Here is a 19617-nt window from a genome sequence, read left to right as displayed (position 1 = left end):
GTGTGACAAACCCCTGAGCTTCGACATATATATATATATTTATATATATATATATATAAGCTCCTAAATCTCCCTCCCGTCTCGGAAAGAGAATATAAGCACTCCAGGTTGGCAACGATTTTTATTCAGCACACAGCAACGCAGATGACAGACGCGTTTCGAACAATAGTCCTTCCTCAGTGTCGCCGACATTGAGTCTGTGACGCCTTTTAGTAAAGTTCCCACAGAAACAAAGAGCGGACTTTGTAAAATACACATTTGAACGTATAAAACGAAATGAAAAAATGGGTTAAGTGTGGCAGCCATATTATACAAGGCAAACATCGTCAAGAAATGCATATATACGGGTGAATTACACTGATTCTCTCATGTAAACATTAGGAATCACACCGTCACGCACAAATAAATCACCTGTGTGTCCTGTACTGACTTTTACCACTGCCAGACAGCAATAAGCAAAATTATATCACCGTGTATCGGCGTTAGTCTGACATACGTAACCCCAGGGAGTTAACACTGTTACCAGGTTGCAAAAGGCTGCATATTGAACATCAGAGACCGAAATCGTAATATAGCCGTGAATCGGCAAGGCTCCGGTAACATTCAATTCATAGTCAACCGGACAGTAACCTGTGTGGATTGCACAATATATAGTATTTACAAAACGATAATTTCAAAGGTTCTCTCAAAGGAATATATAGGAGGTTACTATGAGAATCCTTCAACAGGTATATATATATATATACATATCATGTTCTATTTACACAGACATCTTCCTAGGATCAGTAAATCAGAGTTCTATTACATTAAACTGTTCGATCCATACTAATTAAATGTATGTGCTAATACATTGTGCTAAGCCACAGGAAAAGGAGTAAAAAAGGAATTTTTAAGTTAAATGAAAATGGAATGGAATAGGGAATGGGGGAGGGGGGAGGGGGAGGGGAAAGGGGGAGGAGTGCGAGGGGAAGAGGAAAGGGAGGGAAAATGGAGGAAAATGAAAGAGAACTAAAGTTATGATTCACATTAATTATCAAATAAAGGCTACATGATGTATTACAGTATAATCATATTTATGGATCAATGATTGTAGCTTATCTGCCAAGGTGTACTGTCAGTTCCTCCCCTACATTTAATCCCACTGGGTACTTAGTTTGTAAATCTATTATGAATCTAGATTCAAGTCTACGGAGACGGAGTAATCTGTCTCCACCTCTGGGATTTTGAGGCACGTGATCAATGGCGAAATAACGTAACAGATCCCTGTTACTTCCATGTTTTTCGGCAAAGTGCCGGGCAACGGGGTAGGTTATGTCTTTATTCATGATTGCCCTTTGGTGTTCCAGTATCCGGAGTTTCACGTTGTTCATTGTGCTTCCGATATACTGGAGACCGCAGGGACAGACTAAACAGTACACCACAAAAGGTGTTGTGCATGTGATAAATGTATTTATCAATCTCGGTTGGTTGAGTCCTGGGACCTTATAGGTTAGTGTCCTTCTACTGTTATCGCAGGCCTTACATTTTCCACAGGGAAAAAAATCCTTTCATTTCTTTCAGAGTTCCTGTGGATTTAGGTGGCAAAGGCAAAAGATGGCTTTGCACTAGAGTATCTTTGATCGACTTGGACTTTCTGAAGGTTATGAGTGGTTTAGCTGGGACATCCCTTCCTATGATAGGATCTGTTTGTAGGATGTGCCAGTTCCTCATAAGAATTTGTCTTAATTGAGGAACCTCATCAGAATACGTAGTTATCAGACGGAATTTAGTTTTGGAGTCTGTATCTTCAACAGAATGAGACATCTGAGCAAAAAGAAGTTTTCTTGGGATTCTCAGAACTCTCCTGTAGGTGTTATCGAGGAGAGATTGTTCATAGCCTCTTGCTCGAAATCTAGCAATGCTGTCTTGTGCAGCTCTGACGAATTCAGACTCCAAAGAGCAATTCCGTCGTAGTCTAAGTAGCTCCCCATAGGGGATGCTACGGATCAAACTGGGAGGATGACTGCTCTCTTAGTGCAAAATGCTGTTGCCAGCTGTTGGCTTGCGGTAAAGGCTTGTCTCTAATTTGCCCTGATGTACATAGACTCTTAGATCAAGGTAATGCACTTCTTTTTCGCTGATATCAAATGTGAATCTCAGGTTCAGATTATTGATGTTGAGTGCTTCAACAAATTCCTCAGCCTGTGTGGTGGAGCCCCTCCACACCAGGAAGAGGTCGTCGATATATCGACGCCAGACGACAATGTGATCATCCCATTTGAGGTTTTCACCCGATAGGGCAACCTGCTCCTCCCACCAGCCGACGAAAAGATTTGCGTAGCTGGGGGCGAAGCAGGTTCCCATCGCTGTACCACTCAATTGCCTAAATAATTCATTCTGAAACAAAAAGATGTTGTTAAATAGGCAAAATCTCAGACATTCTATCAGGAATTGTCCATGTAGGGCAAATTTAGCTGATCTCTTGTCCAGAAAGTACTTGGCAGCCTCTATACCTTGGTCATGTTGGATACATGTATAGAGGCTGGCTATGTCTAGAGTGATTAGCAAATAGGATGGGTCCCATGTGATCTGGTCAATTATTTGAATGAAGTCTTTAGTGTCCTTCACAAAAGAAGGTAAAACAGTGACAAAGGGGAGAGGAAGGAATCAATGTAGATAGATAAGTTCTCGGTTAGACTCCCCTTGGAGGAGACGATGGGTCGTCCTGGAGGATTCTTGGAGTCTTTGTGTACCTTCGGTAACTGGTAGAAGGTAGGTAATATTGGTTCTGGGTTGCGTAAGAACAAAAACTCATCTGTGTCTAACATAGATTTATTCCGCCATTTAGTTAGCAAGGTGTGATAAGAGCGGATACTTTCTTTGTATTGTTCCATAGTTGTTTTTTGGTAGTATCCAGGTTCCTCTAGTTGTTTCAGAGATTCCTTGCAGTACTGGTTGCGAGTTAATAAAACAACATTGCCACCCTTGTCTGAGGGTTTCACCACTATTTCTTTGTTGTTATGAAAGTTGGATAAAACGTTCGATTGTGCCTGTGTTAAGTTATTCTTTTTGCAAGTTCTATTACTGCTGCACTGTCTGTGATGCATAAGATCTCGTGTTACGGCATCCGCAAAAGTGTCAATAGCGTCATATGGCATTTGCGGATTAAACTGTGATGGAGCTTTGAAATTAGTAATGGGGGATTGTTGTTCAATATTCCCCATTCCTGGCATATTGACATTAATGTCAGTAATTTCATCACTTTGTTCAGCTTGGAGATCTTCTAGCACCCGTGTTGTTTTCAGATCTTTAACGGATAGTACATCAGTTGGATAAATGGTGGTTTTCTTGCATGTTTTCTTTGAACCCTCCGTTTGTGGCTTTAGTTTGTGAAATTTATGCAGTTTTATCTTGCGAGTCAGGTTGAACAAGTCAATGCGGGTTTGAGTATATTCCAATCTTTTGTTGGGGCAAAAACTTAGCCCTAATTTGAGTGTCTCTTCTTCTACAGTTGTTAGGGGATTTTTAGTGAGGTTAACTATGGTAAGACCCGCGTCTACCACTTCTTGCCTCTTCTCTTGCGGATCTGTTGTCCTGCACCTCTGCCCCTTCCTCTTCCTCTACCTCGTCTGGTTCTGCGTCTTTTTCGGGTGGTTTCAGCTTCCCTCCTCTCAACCATGTGCTGCGGATAAGGTCGAACTCCAAATGAAAAGGAGTTTTCTTTCCTTCTCTGCTCGTGGTTGGTCTTTCGTCTTCGCAAGGCTCTTCCTCTGTGGCGGATGATTCAGAGGTAGGTGGTTCTTCCACTGGTCCGATGTTTTTACCTTTTTAAAGGGCTTTTCTAGGACCATCAAATTTTTTAGAGAATGTTAAAATTCTTCCCTGTACATAGTCGCGCTCATCCCTCTCAAACTTCTCTTGTTTGCGTTGACGTATCTTTAGTTTATATCTGACCAGGCGTTTCTTCATCTCCTCACGTAATTGTGTCACTGTAACATCATCTGTCTCCTTTGCAATTTCCAATTCTAGAGAGGCTATCTCGTCAATCGCTTTAGTTCTGTCACTCCATGCGAACTTTACTAAAAGCTCTAGCATGGCCTTACAGAATGCTGTTGTCAACTCCACCCATTGTTCTAAGAGCAGAGGATTAGGGCTTTCATAGGCGGGGACCGTATAAATACGGAGACCTCTAGGCACGCGATCGACATCCATGTAATTTTGTAAGGAGGTAGCCTCCCACCATCTCCCTCTCACTCATCCGTTCCACTTTCAAAAAAAGATTTTTTAGGGTGCTTTGGTGTGCATCCCTCTTGTCTCCAATTTTCACCGCAGCGGTTGCACCTGGTACACGCTTTTTAAATACGTCCAATGCCGCTTAGCGGCGTTCTTCCTCATTGCACATGCCTGTGTGCTAGGTAACCTCAGGGAAGCCTCCCTGGGTTATGGTGCCAGTACCTATTCGCCTCGCTGAGAAGATGGAATAGTGGGCCCTTGCAAATGCAAGTACAGACAGGAGTCAGCAATTGCGGGAATGGCGACTTACCGGTTATTCTTGATCTTCGCCGTGCGCCCATCCGCTATCTCCAGTCACTTCCGGTCCAGTTCGTCTCAGCGGTGCTCCCGATAAATTTCGTAAAGCTCCGTTCAACCAGATACCTCGGGGCACTCGTGTGGCGGGTGCTATCTTCGCGCCGGTTGCACGCGTGATATATATAAGCTCCTAAATCTCCCTCCCGTCTCGAAAAGAGAATATAAGCACTCCAGGTTGGCAACGATTTGTGTATATATATATATATATATATATATATATATATATATATATATATATATATATATATATATATATATATATATATATAGAGAGAGAGAGAGAGAGACGGACCACGATATTGTGCTGCAATATTTTTATTGCCTTACTCTGTCTTGACGCGTTCTGGCTCGGAGTCTGTGCAAAGGTTGCTTTCTTGTGTCTTAATTATTAATAAAAATTCTCAGCAATTTTGGTTTAAGCCTTCCTCAAACATCTCCCGTTTTAGGTAGTTAGCCGCAGCCAGGGCACAAGTCCTAAAAAAAGAAGTGGGGGGACTACCCTAGTTAATAAGTATGCAAGTGGCATCGCAGTGCATGGCATCGCAGCGTGTGACATCACGGCGTGTGACATCACAGCACGTGACATCACAGAAACTGGCATCACAAGAACTGATATCAGATCTTAAGCCCTCACATATATGTTTAGCAGGTGTATCATGAGTACATTTGAGCACATTTCGAGTATACTTGCAAACCCTCCTGATTTAGGCAGAAGATTCATACTTTTGTATGGTACACTTAAAACAATGTTACCTTTTGTCAGCGTTAAGCTTTCTATAGCCATAGTGCTTTAAAAGAAATAGTGATATTTAAATTATTACAATGCCTCCTCAATGGTAGTAAGCATATAAAAATGCTATTTAAGAAAAAAAAGGAGGGTAACTAGGTAAATTTCAGGCGCACAGCAATAGTATGGCAATCAGTAAATCACACAATGTAACAGGGTTCTCAAGCAAGGAGGGGAAGGTCACCCACTTCCCCACAGTCCCAAAACAAAGTTCCAGGTGAAAACACTTAATAGTTCCTTGCCGAGCTCTCCAAATATCCACAATTTCAAGTAATCCACAGTGTAGATAGATCAGGTTATGATCAAATGTCAAAGTAATGTTCAATAGCCACTTCAGCTGAGACACCAACGCACGTCGTGAGTCACAATTCCAATTTATTGAAACTCCTTCCAGTCAATAAAGGGCTTATAACAGCATTATGGCAGCCAACACGTGTTTCGTCAGGCATTAATAACATGCCATACCGACTTCTTCAGGGCTGCAAGCCAAGAAGATATATTAGCAACATAAAAGTTCACAGAAGTAACTATTCAAAGGGTAGAATGACTTACATTAAGTCAAAAAAGCACTTTCTATGTGAAAAGGCATAGTCCAGTAGTGATCATCAAAAAAAACAGGCACCGAAATAAAAAGTGCAACCCGAGGTGTCTCTAGTAGGTTATACTGGGCCCAAAAGTCCAATAACGATAAAATACATACATATTGAATAATTAATTTTACCAAAAGAAATCGTTGTATCCTCGATGAACAAAGTAGTCCTCAGTATGTACAGCAAAATAGGGTTCTGAAATAATATGAAACCATCCTTACTCCCGCAAATTGTGGATATTTGAAAAATGCTATTTAATTTGTGCAAATACTGGGAAAGATCAACACATCTGCCATTCTAACAGCGCATGCATATCTCCTAAACAGGGACTGAACAAAGTGAAAAGCTGCCTTTCTTAAGTATGTGTGAAGTGCTAACAAGGTGCGAGCCTTTATTTCCCCTGTGCTGAATTTGCATCAGGTGTGAGGCTCCTGACTGCTGCCAGCCAGGAGACTCCAACAAAAGGAGTCCTGATGACCCCTGAGACTCGTCCTGTGTTAAGGACCAGCAGGAGTCAGAAATCAGAGAGCCCGTCCAAGCCTGCACATTGTTGTGATCGAAAGCAGACAACAACGTGCAGGCGCTGCTGTATGTGTCCCGGTGTTTGGAAATTACACCGGGACGAATTCAGCATTTTTTTAGTGGAGCCCAACTTCTTGGCAGGGTGGACGGCGTCACCCCTGTGAAAGAAGTGGGGGGATGCCATCCACCCGCTTGGACCCCCGACTCGTGCCCTGGACGCAGCCCTCTACTACAGGAACATTCTGATGATATTTCATCATACCTCCTAATCTTGTAAAGCAGTAGGATCTTACTCAAATACGAATAAATTGAACATACATTTATATTGAAAGTCAAATTATGACATTAGGTAAAGTATGTTACAAGACCACTCAGTAATTGGACAAGATATGCCTTGATAGAATATGCTTGTTACAATATAAGGATTATATGTGACAATGAACTCAGGCAGCATGCCACCCTTGAAAGCAAGAAAAATCCTGCATGCCCACAATCGAGTTAGAGGTTTTTCATAGATTCCAATAAGAAGAGTGTACGCTTCAAATGTTACTTCAATCCTGGCTTGTGGCTGCCCCATCTAGCTTCCATGAATAATTTAAATCAATTGAGGTCTGATCTGGCAGCACATCCTGAACCTTAGACAGCCACAACTTTAGAAGCAAATGGGATGGAGCTAGGTCCAAAGCTCACCTAGGTTCTTTCACAGCAATCAAATTGGTAGTTTTCAATCTTCCATGGTCTTTCAAACCCTGCCACACTCTGAATTCAGGAAGAACTTTCTAAGAGTAGTAGCTGGTTTTAATATGCATGTATTCCTTTTTGCACTTCTTCGTTAACAGTCCTGCTAAATCATAAGCCCTTGACCACTCATAATGAATTAAAATATAAATTGAGGTATTTAAATCAGAACATGTCCTCTGTGGCTGATGTGCGAGATCAATATCTTCCAATTCAACATACTGATAAGATCTATGACAGAATGAACAGTAACTGAGAAATTTGTGATAAGATATTAAATTACTGGAAAATAATAGCGCTCATGTGCACCACGCTGGGTCAAATTTTTAACTCTTGACCAAATTGGTAAATGAAGTAAATCTCCATTTCCAAGTTGCATGTGCTTTTTTGTGGTCAGCACGTAGAAACTTTAGCCAATGTTACTTATGTGGAGGACTCATGCCAATTCATCCACATGAAGAGACAAAGGGCTAGATGTAGGTAATCACAATTTACCTATTCTTAAATACCGGATTTTTCCGATTCGGTATTTAAGAATCGGTAAATGTGATGTAGGTAATAAATCAGTAAAATGTACCGATTCGGTAATATTCCTTAATACCGGTCGGTAACGGGAAAATTACCGATTTTCGGCCGTTACCGACTGGTATTAAGCTACCTACATCTGGCCCAAAGTGATCTGTGGCACTCTCCCTCTTGAAATGCGTCAGAGAATAGCAAGGAGAAAGAAATGCTGGAAAGTGTTCATTTTTATCTGTTAACATAGGAAAAGGCAAAAGGTTCATTGGAAAAAGTAAAATGACTGAATGAATCGGATGTTTTTATTGTGGGACATACAATCCCCCCAAAATAGGGAGGATTTGGGCTACCAAAACCCCCTTGAAACATGCTTGTTCATGGGTGGAAACCACAGGGAATCTTCAGACCTTGTAATGGACAGAATGAATAAAACAAACTGTACACCAGAGAGAAGCAAGCATTGGGGTGCCTGCTGCTTGTTTTTGTACCAGCGAGAGAAGTCACAATGGTGTTAACAGGCAGCAGATGATGAGTGGCAAAGACAGAACACAGCTTCTAAAATGATTCACGCAGTTGCAGACAGCATTGGAAGGGATAGCAGGCGAGTAGCAGACTATCTGAAACTATGAAATGGTACAAGAACACCCATCATGGTAAGAAGAGACATTTTTCCATATCTGTAGCCATGAAACCACAAAACCTATGTTGGCCTCTCCATGGCTTTTCTGGCTCATTGCAACCTTGAAAAGATTCCTTTGTTCTCCCTGGTGAGAGGAAACCGTCAGTAGCACTTCGTCTTACAGCAAGAGACAGGGGCTGAAGACTTCAGCTGGAGAAGCACCTTATCAACGGTGCTTCTTGGAGCATCAAACGTGCTCAGCATCATCCCACCAAGAACAAAGAGCTGCAAACGGACGCCTTCTTGATCAATGCCTGAAAGTGCAGTTATAGCCAATGATTTATTCCAAAATACACTTACCTGTAGCAAAGCATTTGGAACACAAGTGCTGTGCACAAAATCAAATTGGTATATTAGATATAGGTGATGAAGTGAGTAAATAAAAAGGTGCTGTAAAAGAAGAATGGTAAATGGTCACTGAACAAAGACAGCGAAATATAAATCAAAAATTATAGATTAACTATTTATATTACGGTCCATGGTCAGCTGTGGTCCAAGAGCCAGGGAGGGGTTGAAAAGGGCCCCATTCCTCAGGAGGGTCAACTTTCCGAGCTCCTCAAGGCTGAAGTTGGTCGAGGGTCCTTAAGAGTGCATAATTCAGGACCAGAAGGGACACTCTAACCCAAGTATTGCTAGGATTATAGAGATTAGTGCATCAGAGTGCTCTTGGTGGGAAGAGTTTGTCTACAAAGTTAATTATTTGAGCCAAAGGAGAGTAAATATTGTGGGAGACTGATTATGAGGCTGTTGACATCATCAAGACTAATGACCTGCTATGTACAAGCTATTCCTGACTTCAAACAGACTTAACTGAATAAACAACTTTATTCTTCATAAACAGAGACAAGAGTGTGTGTGTTATTTTTTGCCTGAGTGAGTATATAAAAATGGCAGGTGAAATCCAACAGAAACCTTACCATACCAGACTGAAAGCCCCTCAACTCAACTATGTATTAAAAATACATTTATTAGAGGGGTGAACATCACAAACACCGCCCCTGAAGCTACGCCCTTGAACATAGCTAAAAGACATTGACAAAGCCAATAACTCTGGCGTAGGTGAGACCTATTGGCTTTGCCAATGCTAGGCTTTTTTTGTAAAGATGCACTTAAACGTTTTACATTGCAGGGACAGAAGCATGATGTAAGTGCATGTTTTAAATGTTTGTTGGGGTGATTTAGGCGGGAGAGGTTAGAATGTTATTGGCAAAGCTATAAAATGGCTTCCCAGCTTGCCTTTGGGAGGGGGAGTGGGCCTTCTAAATTGAACGACCTCAGTTTTATAGCTAAAGTATGCCCCTGGCACAAATGTGCTGAACACAGCCACTCGGGAAAGAGATAAACAGCGGGAGGGAATCCTTTGTTTTCCATGTGCTCCTTGAGAGCAGGAAGGGAGCAAAGTCACATTCAGCTGCCAAATGGAAAATACTGATGTTATTTACAGTCTGGGATAGAGATAAACATCAACATTGGAGTGTATTTTCTTAGCCATTGAAGAAACAATTGGGAAGTTTATCCAGATGTGGAGGTTTTTACTGCAAGCCTTTTGTAGACCTTGTTAACAAGTAGGACACTTTTAAATAAACATTATAGCTTCAATGCAATTTAGAAATTGCTTACTGAAACGAAGCTCAGTGAAGCTGGAAGAATTTTCGGAGTGGGGGTGCTGTCATCAATGTAACATCACTGAACTCCTAGAGGTCCTGAAAAATCCAGCAAAGACCAAATGTCTCAAATGAGCCACACCCATTTAGCTGGAGAGCGGCAGGTGTGGAAGTATGTTTGTGTTTAGGAGCACACAGTCACAAATATATTACTAAAGCACTGTTATAGCAAACTGTCCTTTACAGACCGCACAATGTCTAGTGACATGACCCCTAAATTTGCACAGACACACAGACCAACTAATAAAACTATAGGTCACACAAACAATGATGTGTGAAAATTGGGTTTCAGCGAATATTTGTCATTTGTTCATTACCAAGTATCTTGATTTCTTTAGATCCTATTAAAATCTTTAATTGCGTGATGCTTTAGAATTCGAAAGAAAAGCTCCTCATTGGTGCTTTCCAAATTGTTTATTTATTTTGAAATATTTGTACAGTTCATTTACAGGTATTTAAATTTTGTTATGTGTCAGATGGAAATGTCTTCCCTCAGCCTTTCCTTTCACAACAGCATGACTGTCACAAAGTAAACTTTACACAATATTCACATCTTGCAGTAAGAGAAAGAAAAGCAAACACCAGTCTCTGTGTTAAAAGAATAAGCAGCAGCTTATCAGAAGACTGGGCCTCTGCCTTTGAAAGCACAGAAAATATAAAAAGATAAAAACAAAATTTAAAGTCCTATTTATTGCTCATTCGCCGTCTGAACTCTGGCGTAGGTATTTTGGGGGTACTGCTGCATCCTGGGCACCCCTATTTCCAGTGCCTATGGCAAAGCTGTGCCAAAGTAAAAATATTTCAAAAACAATTCTGAATAGCTGCTTACCTGTGTTTTACTTCTTTGTTTTTTCCATTAATTGCAAGTGCCTGGCTGAGCGTCAAATCACGTGTTAAAACCATACTTATGTTGGAGAGAAAAACAGAACTGAAATGGAGCGCATCATGCTTCTGTCCCTGCAATTGTAATAACTTATGCAGGTTGCCTCTTTAGTAAGAAAATCAAGTGATGTAAAGACTTTATGTAAGCGCCTCTTTTCAAAATCAAAAGTCAGTAAAGAGCACTTACAACTGAGAGTAACGTTTCACAGGCAAAGCAACAAAAAAATCAATGTAACTCTGATTTACTGATGCAGTTTTACTTATGAGCACCAGTGCATACAGCAACAAGCAATGCCAGCAGCGGAGGTGGGACGGGGACTGCAAAGATTTGCACTCTTATGCGTGAAAGGGCTCAAATAATACGAGTATGTATGGCAACAAGCAACAACACACCGAGGGTTGAAGTGGGACTGTAAACTAATGCACTCTTATGGAGTGTGTAAGACAATAAAAAAAGAACTCCAGTAGCACATGGCTAGTGGAAGGACACTGGCCACAGACAGGAAGCTGTACTGGGTCTTTGCTCTATGGACTGGACCAAAAGATGAAGATAAAGTGAAACTGGGAGGCGTGACCAATGAAAAGCAAGGAAATGAGAGTGACGTTGAAGCCAACCAATGGTAAGTAATGGGCCGGCTCTAAGCCCTTTTTTACAATTTTATTTTTTAAGAATAGAAGACTTTCAAGCGACAGTGCATCTCAGGTGCGAACTAAAAAATTGAAGCTCGGGAAAGTCTGTGTAAGCCGTGATTGACAATAGTTTCGACACACATACTGGAGTAACAGTCACAAAAACCTGAATGGCAGAAACTTTTCAGATACTAGATAGATATTACACACTTTCATTAAGGGATATGGAGTTTGCCAGGGAAGTGGAGCAGTTCAGAAGGTGTACAATCTCAAAAAGTACTTATTAGGAGAGCTTTGAGCTCCATTATTTTGGGTCTCAAATGATTACAGTTATTAAAGTAACACAATACATGATAGAAACCACTATTTAACAGGGCATTCCCCTACGTAACAATGGAAAGAAAGATATAATTCAGACTGAATTAATATTTAATATTCATTCAGACTATCCAAAGTCACTTCTTTTCTCGTTATCTTCAATAAGATGTGCAAGCTGATCCAAATAAGAGTTCAACTACAGTAAACGATACCATATAATACACATATTTTGAAAAAGCTTTGACCTGTTCGTGGTTTTTAATGCATCAGTTGTTCACAACTAATACACTCTGAGTGTTTGATAATAGTGAAAAACTGACATTAAACAACTGAAACTGAATAAAAATTATTAGTCATGTCTCCCTTCAATTGCTTGACCTATAGCATGGAATTAAGGTTGCCACTTTTCCAAGAGAAATATACAGGCATTTGTTGTTGTAAGGGTCTGCAAAGGACCGGAGTTGAAACTAAGTAGGACTTTAAAAAAAATCATATGTATTCATTTGCAGAATTACTTTTCTGCCTTTGTTTACTTTAATTATTAGTCAGGGATCGTTAACTCAGCTGTAGAACACATTGGAAAGAGCTTTCTATTTATATTTGCTGTTAAAGTAAGTACAGATAATGGCAAAAAAAAATTGTATTCTTCTTCCAAAATGTTGGCTTTTATGCTAAAACACATATTTCAAACTCATTTTGTCGACGAAGGAAGGATGAGTGATCTCAAATCATATGCACGAGGAATGCTAAACATGATGATGCCTAAACCACGCATGCCTAAACAATGTGGTCTGAACCATGACTGCGTCTTTCCACACACGCCTTTACAATGAATTTCGTTGTAACAGCATGATTGCTAAAGGAATATGCATAGTAAATTCCACTCCCTAGCCCAACGCCTTGTGCCCCAAAACTTGATATCCCAGCCCTGCAACCCATTCCGCCTCAGCCCATAAAACTAACCAACTACTCACCCTGAGCCCTAATACTCGGCCCCAGCCCAAAAAACTCCCCTGACCCCAGTTCCCCACCCTGGGCCCTAAAACTAATCTCCCAGCACTGAAAAATACCCCTCTCCCCGCCCTGAGACCTAAATCGTGGACCCAGCTTCTCAAACTACCCTGTGACCCCCGCCCCGAGCCCTAAAATCCTACTCCCTGCCAAAAAAAAACCACACCCTCCCGAGCCAAAAAATGCCCTCCCCCAAACATGGCCCCAGTGCGCTTACCAGGCCACGTCCCGGAGCCTCCTCTCCTGATCCCACCTGTTCTTCATCTGCACATCTAGACCACTGACTGCCTTAACCACGCTCATGCATGGTTAAGGCAGATAAGTGGTTAAGGCAACCGTTGTTCCGCTTGTATGGAAACGCCATGCGTGGCTCAGCTTATGTTGTGAAGGCTGTTTCCAGCTAAAAATACTGGCTTCAGGTGCGTTTGCGTATTTCGGTAACGGGCGGGGCATTAAAATTCTGGTGGTGCTGGTAGAAAACCGACCAGGTTGCAACCTGAAATGGAATGTTTCTGCTTTGTCATAACAGCTTTGGGAGAACTTCTATCTGTTTTAGAGGCAATTTCTTAGGATGTTTCACTAACCATCAGAATTTGGTGAAGGTCTTTCTTTTACGTTAGATTACTTTTCAACGTTTGTTAGTTAGGTCTTCCTACAGGTCGGGAATTAATCCAGATATGCTAAATAATACCTTGCATTTTTATATACCACTTGATGCCACAGTTTTGTAATTCTGAAGTGCTCCATGTAAAACGTGTTACTAAAACCATACATGTCAACCCTCCCGATTCAGGCAGGAGACCACCGATTTCAAGGATAGTCTCCCACCTCCTAATTCTTACCTGCAAAAACCCGATCACTCAGCAGGGACTACTCTTGTGTGGCTCAGAATACGCAGAGCCAGTAACCTGCTTCTATAGGCCAGTACACCACATTTTTGTCACACACTCTCTGCCTGCCATAGAGCCTTCTCCATGTCCTGACAGGTATGGAAAAACATTTGCATTTCTCATATCTGACCCTGCAGCAGCACGCTTGCAAGTCCCGTACATGCCAATAGACCCTATGCAGGCCACAATAGAAGTCACTAGGAGAAATACATTCTCCCGATTCTTTTTTAAGAATCTTGCACTTTCTTCTTCCACAATGTTGGTAATTATGCTAAAACACACATATCAAACTCATTTTGTCGACAAAGGAAGGATGAGTAATCTCAACTCATGTCCACGAGGAATGCTAAACATGATGATTAACATAAAACTTCCATATGAAATGCAAGACATCTTAAGTAGAGTGCTCACCTTGCTGGGTCGGCTGGCACCTTCACATTCCTCTTCTACTTCCGGGTTCTGCTCTGTATCCTTTGCATGCACATTCTCATTTTCGTCAAGGAGTTTTTCAGGAACCGGAGGAGGTGCTTCTTCCTCTTTGTCCAGAGAATAGAAGTAAGTGCTCTCTGCGCTCACACACTGTTGACTCTTCCTATTGCGATCAACAGAGGCATACTCAGCAGATTCAGACCTACATTCAGGACTAGGGTCGTTACTCTGAAAATTGTTCGTTAAGATGATAACATCTAATTTCTTGCTTGCCTCTGATCTAGCAGTGATATTGCATTCCTTTATTTCATTCACAGTTTCATAAAGGCAGTCTTCGAGAATATTGTCTTGGGAAATACTGTCTTTGAGCACTTCGTATGGACCCTCTGTAACGAGGCACAGATCCGTATTTACGGGAAGTATGGGTTCCACCATGTTGGGGCTCGGGGGGATGCTTGGTAGCTCTCTGCTCTGGGGATGCTTTGTCGACTTCCCCGTAGTGTCCTGTGGCTCGCATAGGTCAGGGCAGGAGGTTTGTACTTCTTCATAAGGCTCAATACAGGCAGTTGTACTATCTTCTGAAATCACTGCAAAATAAATGATACATAATTTATATTTTAGTTGGCTATAGGTCAGCGTCGGAAAAACATATTTTAGAGCCACCGAGGTTAGAGAAGTTTAATAAACAAAAATTACCACTTACCGAGCATATGTTTAGTTAGGATGCACAAAATGGAAACGTGGATTCTAATGTATACAAAAACATAGATATTCTCTTTTAGATTGATTATTGAATGTCCTATAGCAATCTAATATTTCATAGCCTAAGGCTGCCCCAGCAAGGACCATGAAACACAAAAGTGTAAAGATAAGGACACATTTTCCTTGCAGGTAGACCTCTTTGCTGCTTTCTCTAGTCATCGATTCTTTAGCTTGAACCCAGAGATGGTTACTTTGCTTTTTCTCTAGCTATGTATGTTAAGGACCAAAAAATGCCTTTCTAATGCACCTTCTAAATTAAATCTTACAAGAAATGGCTACTGTTTTTGACATTATTGACACACGAAGACCCCAGTGTGGGCTCTTTGTGTGTTTATCAAGTCAGATAATCTTTCATGGGTAAAAACATACATCTAGTAGATTTTGAAAATGAGAGAGTAGAGATCCACTCTTAAGTGTAACATGGCCATGCCCTTTCTATTTTCAGCTACATGTGGGGGACGCTCAGATCCCGATAAAGAGTGAATAAATGGTTTTGGTATAATTGCATGGCTGAGATAACGGTCTTCACTTAGTGGCAATGAGACATCAGAGATGCTTCCCTACAACAGACTAAAGCTCTGCATTCCCATGACCATATTTTCAAGGGCATACGTTGGCTACTTTGAAACCGGTTAGCAATATAGGGTGTGCATTTAATACATATCTATCATTTCAAATCCTAGTCAAGGAAGTAGTTTGAAATGGTCTTTCCACCAATACAGTGTAAACAAGCATTTGCAATGCAATAGGTCTCGCATTAGGAAAGTTTGAGCTATTGGTCTTGTAAATGACGATTTTCTTTATTTATGTGTTGGTTTTGAAAATAGCTAAATTAATAGCTTTGTCATTTACAATGCCAATAGTTATAACTTTCGCAAATGTGACACCTATAGCATTTGTAATGCAACATGTTTTGTATTTACGTGACTTAGAAGAATTGATATTACAAATAACAATGGCTTTTAATTTTTTTAAATAATTAATACTTAAATAAAAGTGATTGTAATTTATAATGGCAATAGCTTAAACTTTTGTAAATAACTTTTGAGAAGATTATGTTCAGTGTATTTTATTGTGACGAAAATTCATGAACAGAAGGTAAATATTAACATATTTTTCTGACATTTGTAATGAAGCTTGAAACATTGAGAGAACATATTTGAACCAGTTGCTGTTGAATGGTTGCACAGATTGATGCTGTGATGGCGCGGAGTGATGTTGTGGTCGCGACGAGTGATGCTGTGGCGTTCAGTGATGCTGTGGTAGCGCATAGTGATGTTGTGGTGCCCCTGAGTGATGCTGTGGTGGCCCGGAGTGATGCTGTGGAGGCCGTGAGTGATGCTGTGGAGGCCGTGAGTGATGCTGTGGAGGCCGTGAGTGATGCTGTGGAGGCCCTGAGTGATGCTGTGGAGGCCCTGAGTGATGCTGTGGAGGCCCTGAGTGATGCTGTGGAGGCCCTGAGTGATGCTGTGGAGGCCCTGAGTGATGCTGTGGAGGCCCTGAGTGATGCTGTGGAGGCGCTGTGGTGGTGCTGAGTGATGCTGTGGTGGTGCTGAGTGATGCTGGGTTGGCGCTGAGTGATGCTGGGGTGGCGCTGAGTGATGCTGGGGTAGCGCTGAGTGATGCTGGGGTGGCGCTGAGTGATGCTGGGGTGGCGCTGAGTGATGCTGGGGTGGCGCTGAGTGATGCTGGAGTGGCGCTGAGTGATGCTGGAGTGGCGCTGAGTGATGCTGGAGTGGCGCTGAGTGATGCTGGAGTGGCGCTGAGTGATGCTGGGGTGGCGCTGAGGGATGCTGGGGTAGCGCTGAGTGATGCTGGGGTAGCGCTGAGTGATACTGGGGTTGCGCTCAGTGATGCTGGGGTTGCGCTCAGTGATGCTGGGGTAGCGCTGAGTGATGCTGGGGTAGCACTGAGTGATGCTGGGGTAGCACTGAGTGATGATGTGGTGGCGCTGAGTGATGATGTGGTGGTGCTGAGTGATGATGTGGTGGTGCTGCGTGATGCTCAGCACCACCCCAGCATCACTCAGCGCCACCCCAGCATCACTCAGTGCCACCCCAGCATCACTCAGCACCACCACAGCACCACTCAGCATCACCACATCATCACTCAGCGCTACCCCAGCATCAATCAGCACCACGACATTATCACTCAGCACCACCACATTATCACTCAGCACCACCACAGCACCACTCAGCACCACCACAGCATCACTCAGCACCACCACAGCACCGCTCAGCACCACCACAGCACCACTCAGCACCACCACATTATCACTCAGCACCACCACATTATCACTCAGCACCACCACATTATCACTCAGCAGCACCACTCAGCACCACTACAGCACCACTCAGCGCCACCCCAGCATCACTCAGTACCACCACAGCATCACTCAGCACCACCACAGCATCACTCAGCACCACCACATTATCACTCAGCACCACCACAGCACCACTCAGCACCACCACAGCATCACTCAGCGCCACACCAGCATCACTCAGCACCACCCCAGCATCACTCAGCACCACTCAGCACCACCACAGCATCACTCAGCGCCACCACAGTATCACTCAGCGCCACCCCAGCATCACTCAGCACCACCACAGCCCCACTCAGCACCACCACAGCACCACAACAGCACCACTCAGCACCACCACAGCCCCACTCAGCACCACCACAGCACCACCACATTATCACTCAGCACCACCACATTATCACTCAGCACCACCACAGCACCACTCAGCACCACCACAGCACCACTCAGCACCACCACAGCATCACTCAGCACCACCACAGCACCACTCAGCACCACTCAGCACCACCACAGCATAAACCAGCGCAACCCCAGCATCACTCAGCGCCACTCCAGCATCACTCAGCACCACCACAGCACCACTCAGCACCACTCAGCACCACCTCAGCATAAACCAGCGCAACCCCAGCATCACTCAGCGCCACTCCAGCATCACTCAGTGCCACCCCAGCATCACTCAGTGCCACCCCAGCATCACTCAGCACCACCACATCATCACTCAGCACCACCACAGCATCACTCAGCGCCACCACAGCATCACTCAGTGCTACCCCAGCATCACTCAGTGCTACCCCAGCATCACTCAGCGCTACCCCAGCATCACTCAGCGCTACCCCAGCATCACTCAGCGCTACCCCAGCATCACTCAGCGCTACCCCAGCAGCACTCAACGCCACCACATTATCACTCAGCACCACCACATTATCACTCCGCACCACCACAGCACCACTCAGCACCACCACAGCATCACTCAGCACCACCACAGCACCACTCAGCACTACCACAGCACCACTCAGCACCACCACAGCACCACTCAGCACCACTCAGCACCACCACAGCACCACTCAGCACCACCACATTATCAGTCAGCACCGCCACAGCACCATTCAGCACCACCACCATCACTCAGAACCACCACAGCACCACTCAGCACCACCACAGCACCACTCAGCACCACCACAGCACCACTCAGCACCACCACAGCATCACTCAGCACCACCACATTATCACTCAGCACCACTCAGCACCACCACAGCATCACTCAGCACCACCACAGCACCACTCATCACCATCACAGCATCACTCAGCGCCACACCAGCATCACTCAGCACCACCCCAGCATCACTCCGCACCACTCAGCACCACCACAGTATCACTCAGCGCCACCACAGTATCCCTCAGCGCCACCCCAGCATCACTCAGCACCACCACAGCACCACTCAGCATCACCACATCATCACTCAGTGCTACCCCAGCATCACTCAGCACCACCACTGCACCACTCAGCATCACTCAGCACCACCACAGCCCCACTCAGCACCACCACAGCACCACTCAGCACCACCACAGCACCACTCAGCACCACCACAGCCCCAATCAGCACCAGCACAGCATCACCACAGCATCACTCAGCACCACCACAGCCTCCCTCAGCACCACTACAGCATCACTCAGCACCACCACAGCATCACTCAGCACCACCACAGCATCCCTCCACCACCACAGCACCACTCAGCACCACCACATTATCACTCAGCACCACTCACCACCACCACAGCATCACTCAACACCACCACAGCATCACTCAGCACGACCACAGCATCACTCAGCACCACCACAGCACCACTCATCACCATCACAGCATCACTCAGCGCCACACCAGCATCACTCAGCACCACCCCAGCATCACTCCGCACCACTCAGCACCACCACAGCATCACTCAGCGCCACCACAGTATCACTCAGCGCCACCCCAGCATCACTCAACACCACCACAGCACCACTCAGCATCACCACATCATCACTCAGTGCTACCCCAGCATCACTCAGCACCACCACAGCACCACTCAGCATCACTCAGCACCACCACAGCACCACCACAGCCCCACTCAGCACCACTCAGCAGCACCACAGCACCACTCAGCACCACCACAGCCCCAATCAGCACCACTCAGCACCACCACAGCACCATTCAGCACCACCACAGTACCACCACAGCACCACTCAGCACCAGCACAGCATCACCACAGCATCACTCAGCACCACCACAGCCTCACTCAACACCACCACATCATCCCTCAGCACCACCAC

At 44.0% G+C, this 19617-nt stretch overlaps 1 protein-coding gene across 1 annotated transcript in view; it reads right to left on the bottom strand.

The window, feature by feature from the left end:
- PAG1 (phosphoprotein membrane anchor with glycosphingolipid microdomains 1) overlaps positions 1-19617 on the bottom strand; it is a 518307-nt gene that overhangs the window by 36977 nt on the left and 461713 nt on the right. The window contains exon 9 of the mRNA XM_078687109.1: positions 14211-14815. Coding sequence (XP_078543235.1) covers positions 14211-14815 — 605 coding nt within the window. The remainder of the gene's footprint in view (positions 1-14210; positions 14816-19617) is intronic.

Source organism: Lissotriton helveticus, chromosome 4_1 (assembly GCF_964261635.1).
Source record: "Lissotriton helveticus chromosome 4_1, aLisHel1.1, whole genome shotgun sequence".
NCBI classification, from domain to species: Eukaryota; Metazoa; Chordata; class Amphibia; order Caudata; family Salamandridae; genus Lissotriton; species Lissotriton helveticus.
This window is presented reverse-complemented; position numbering and strand designations above follow the sequence as displayed.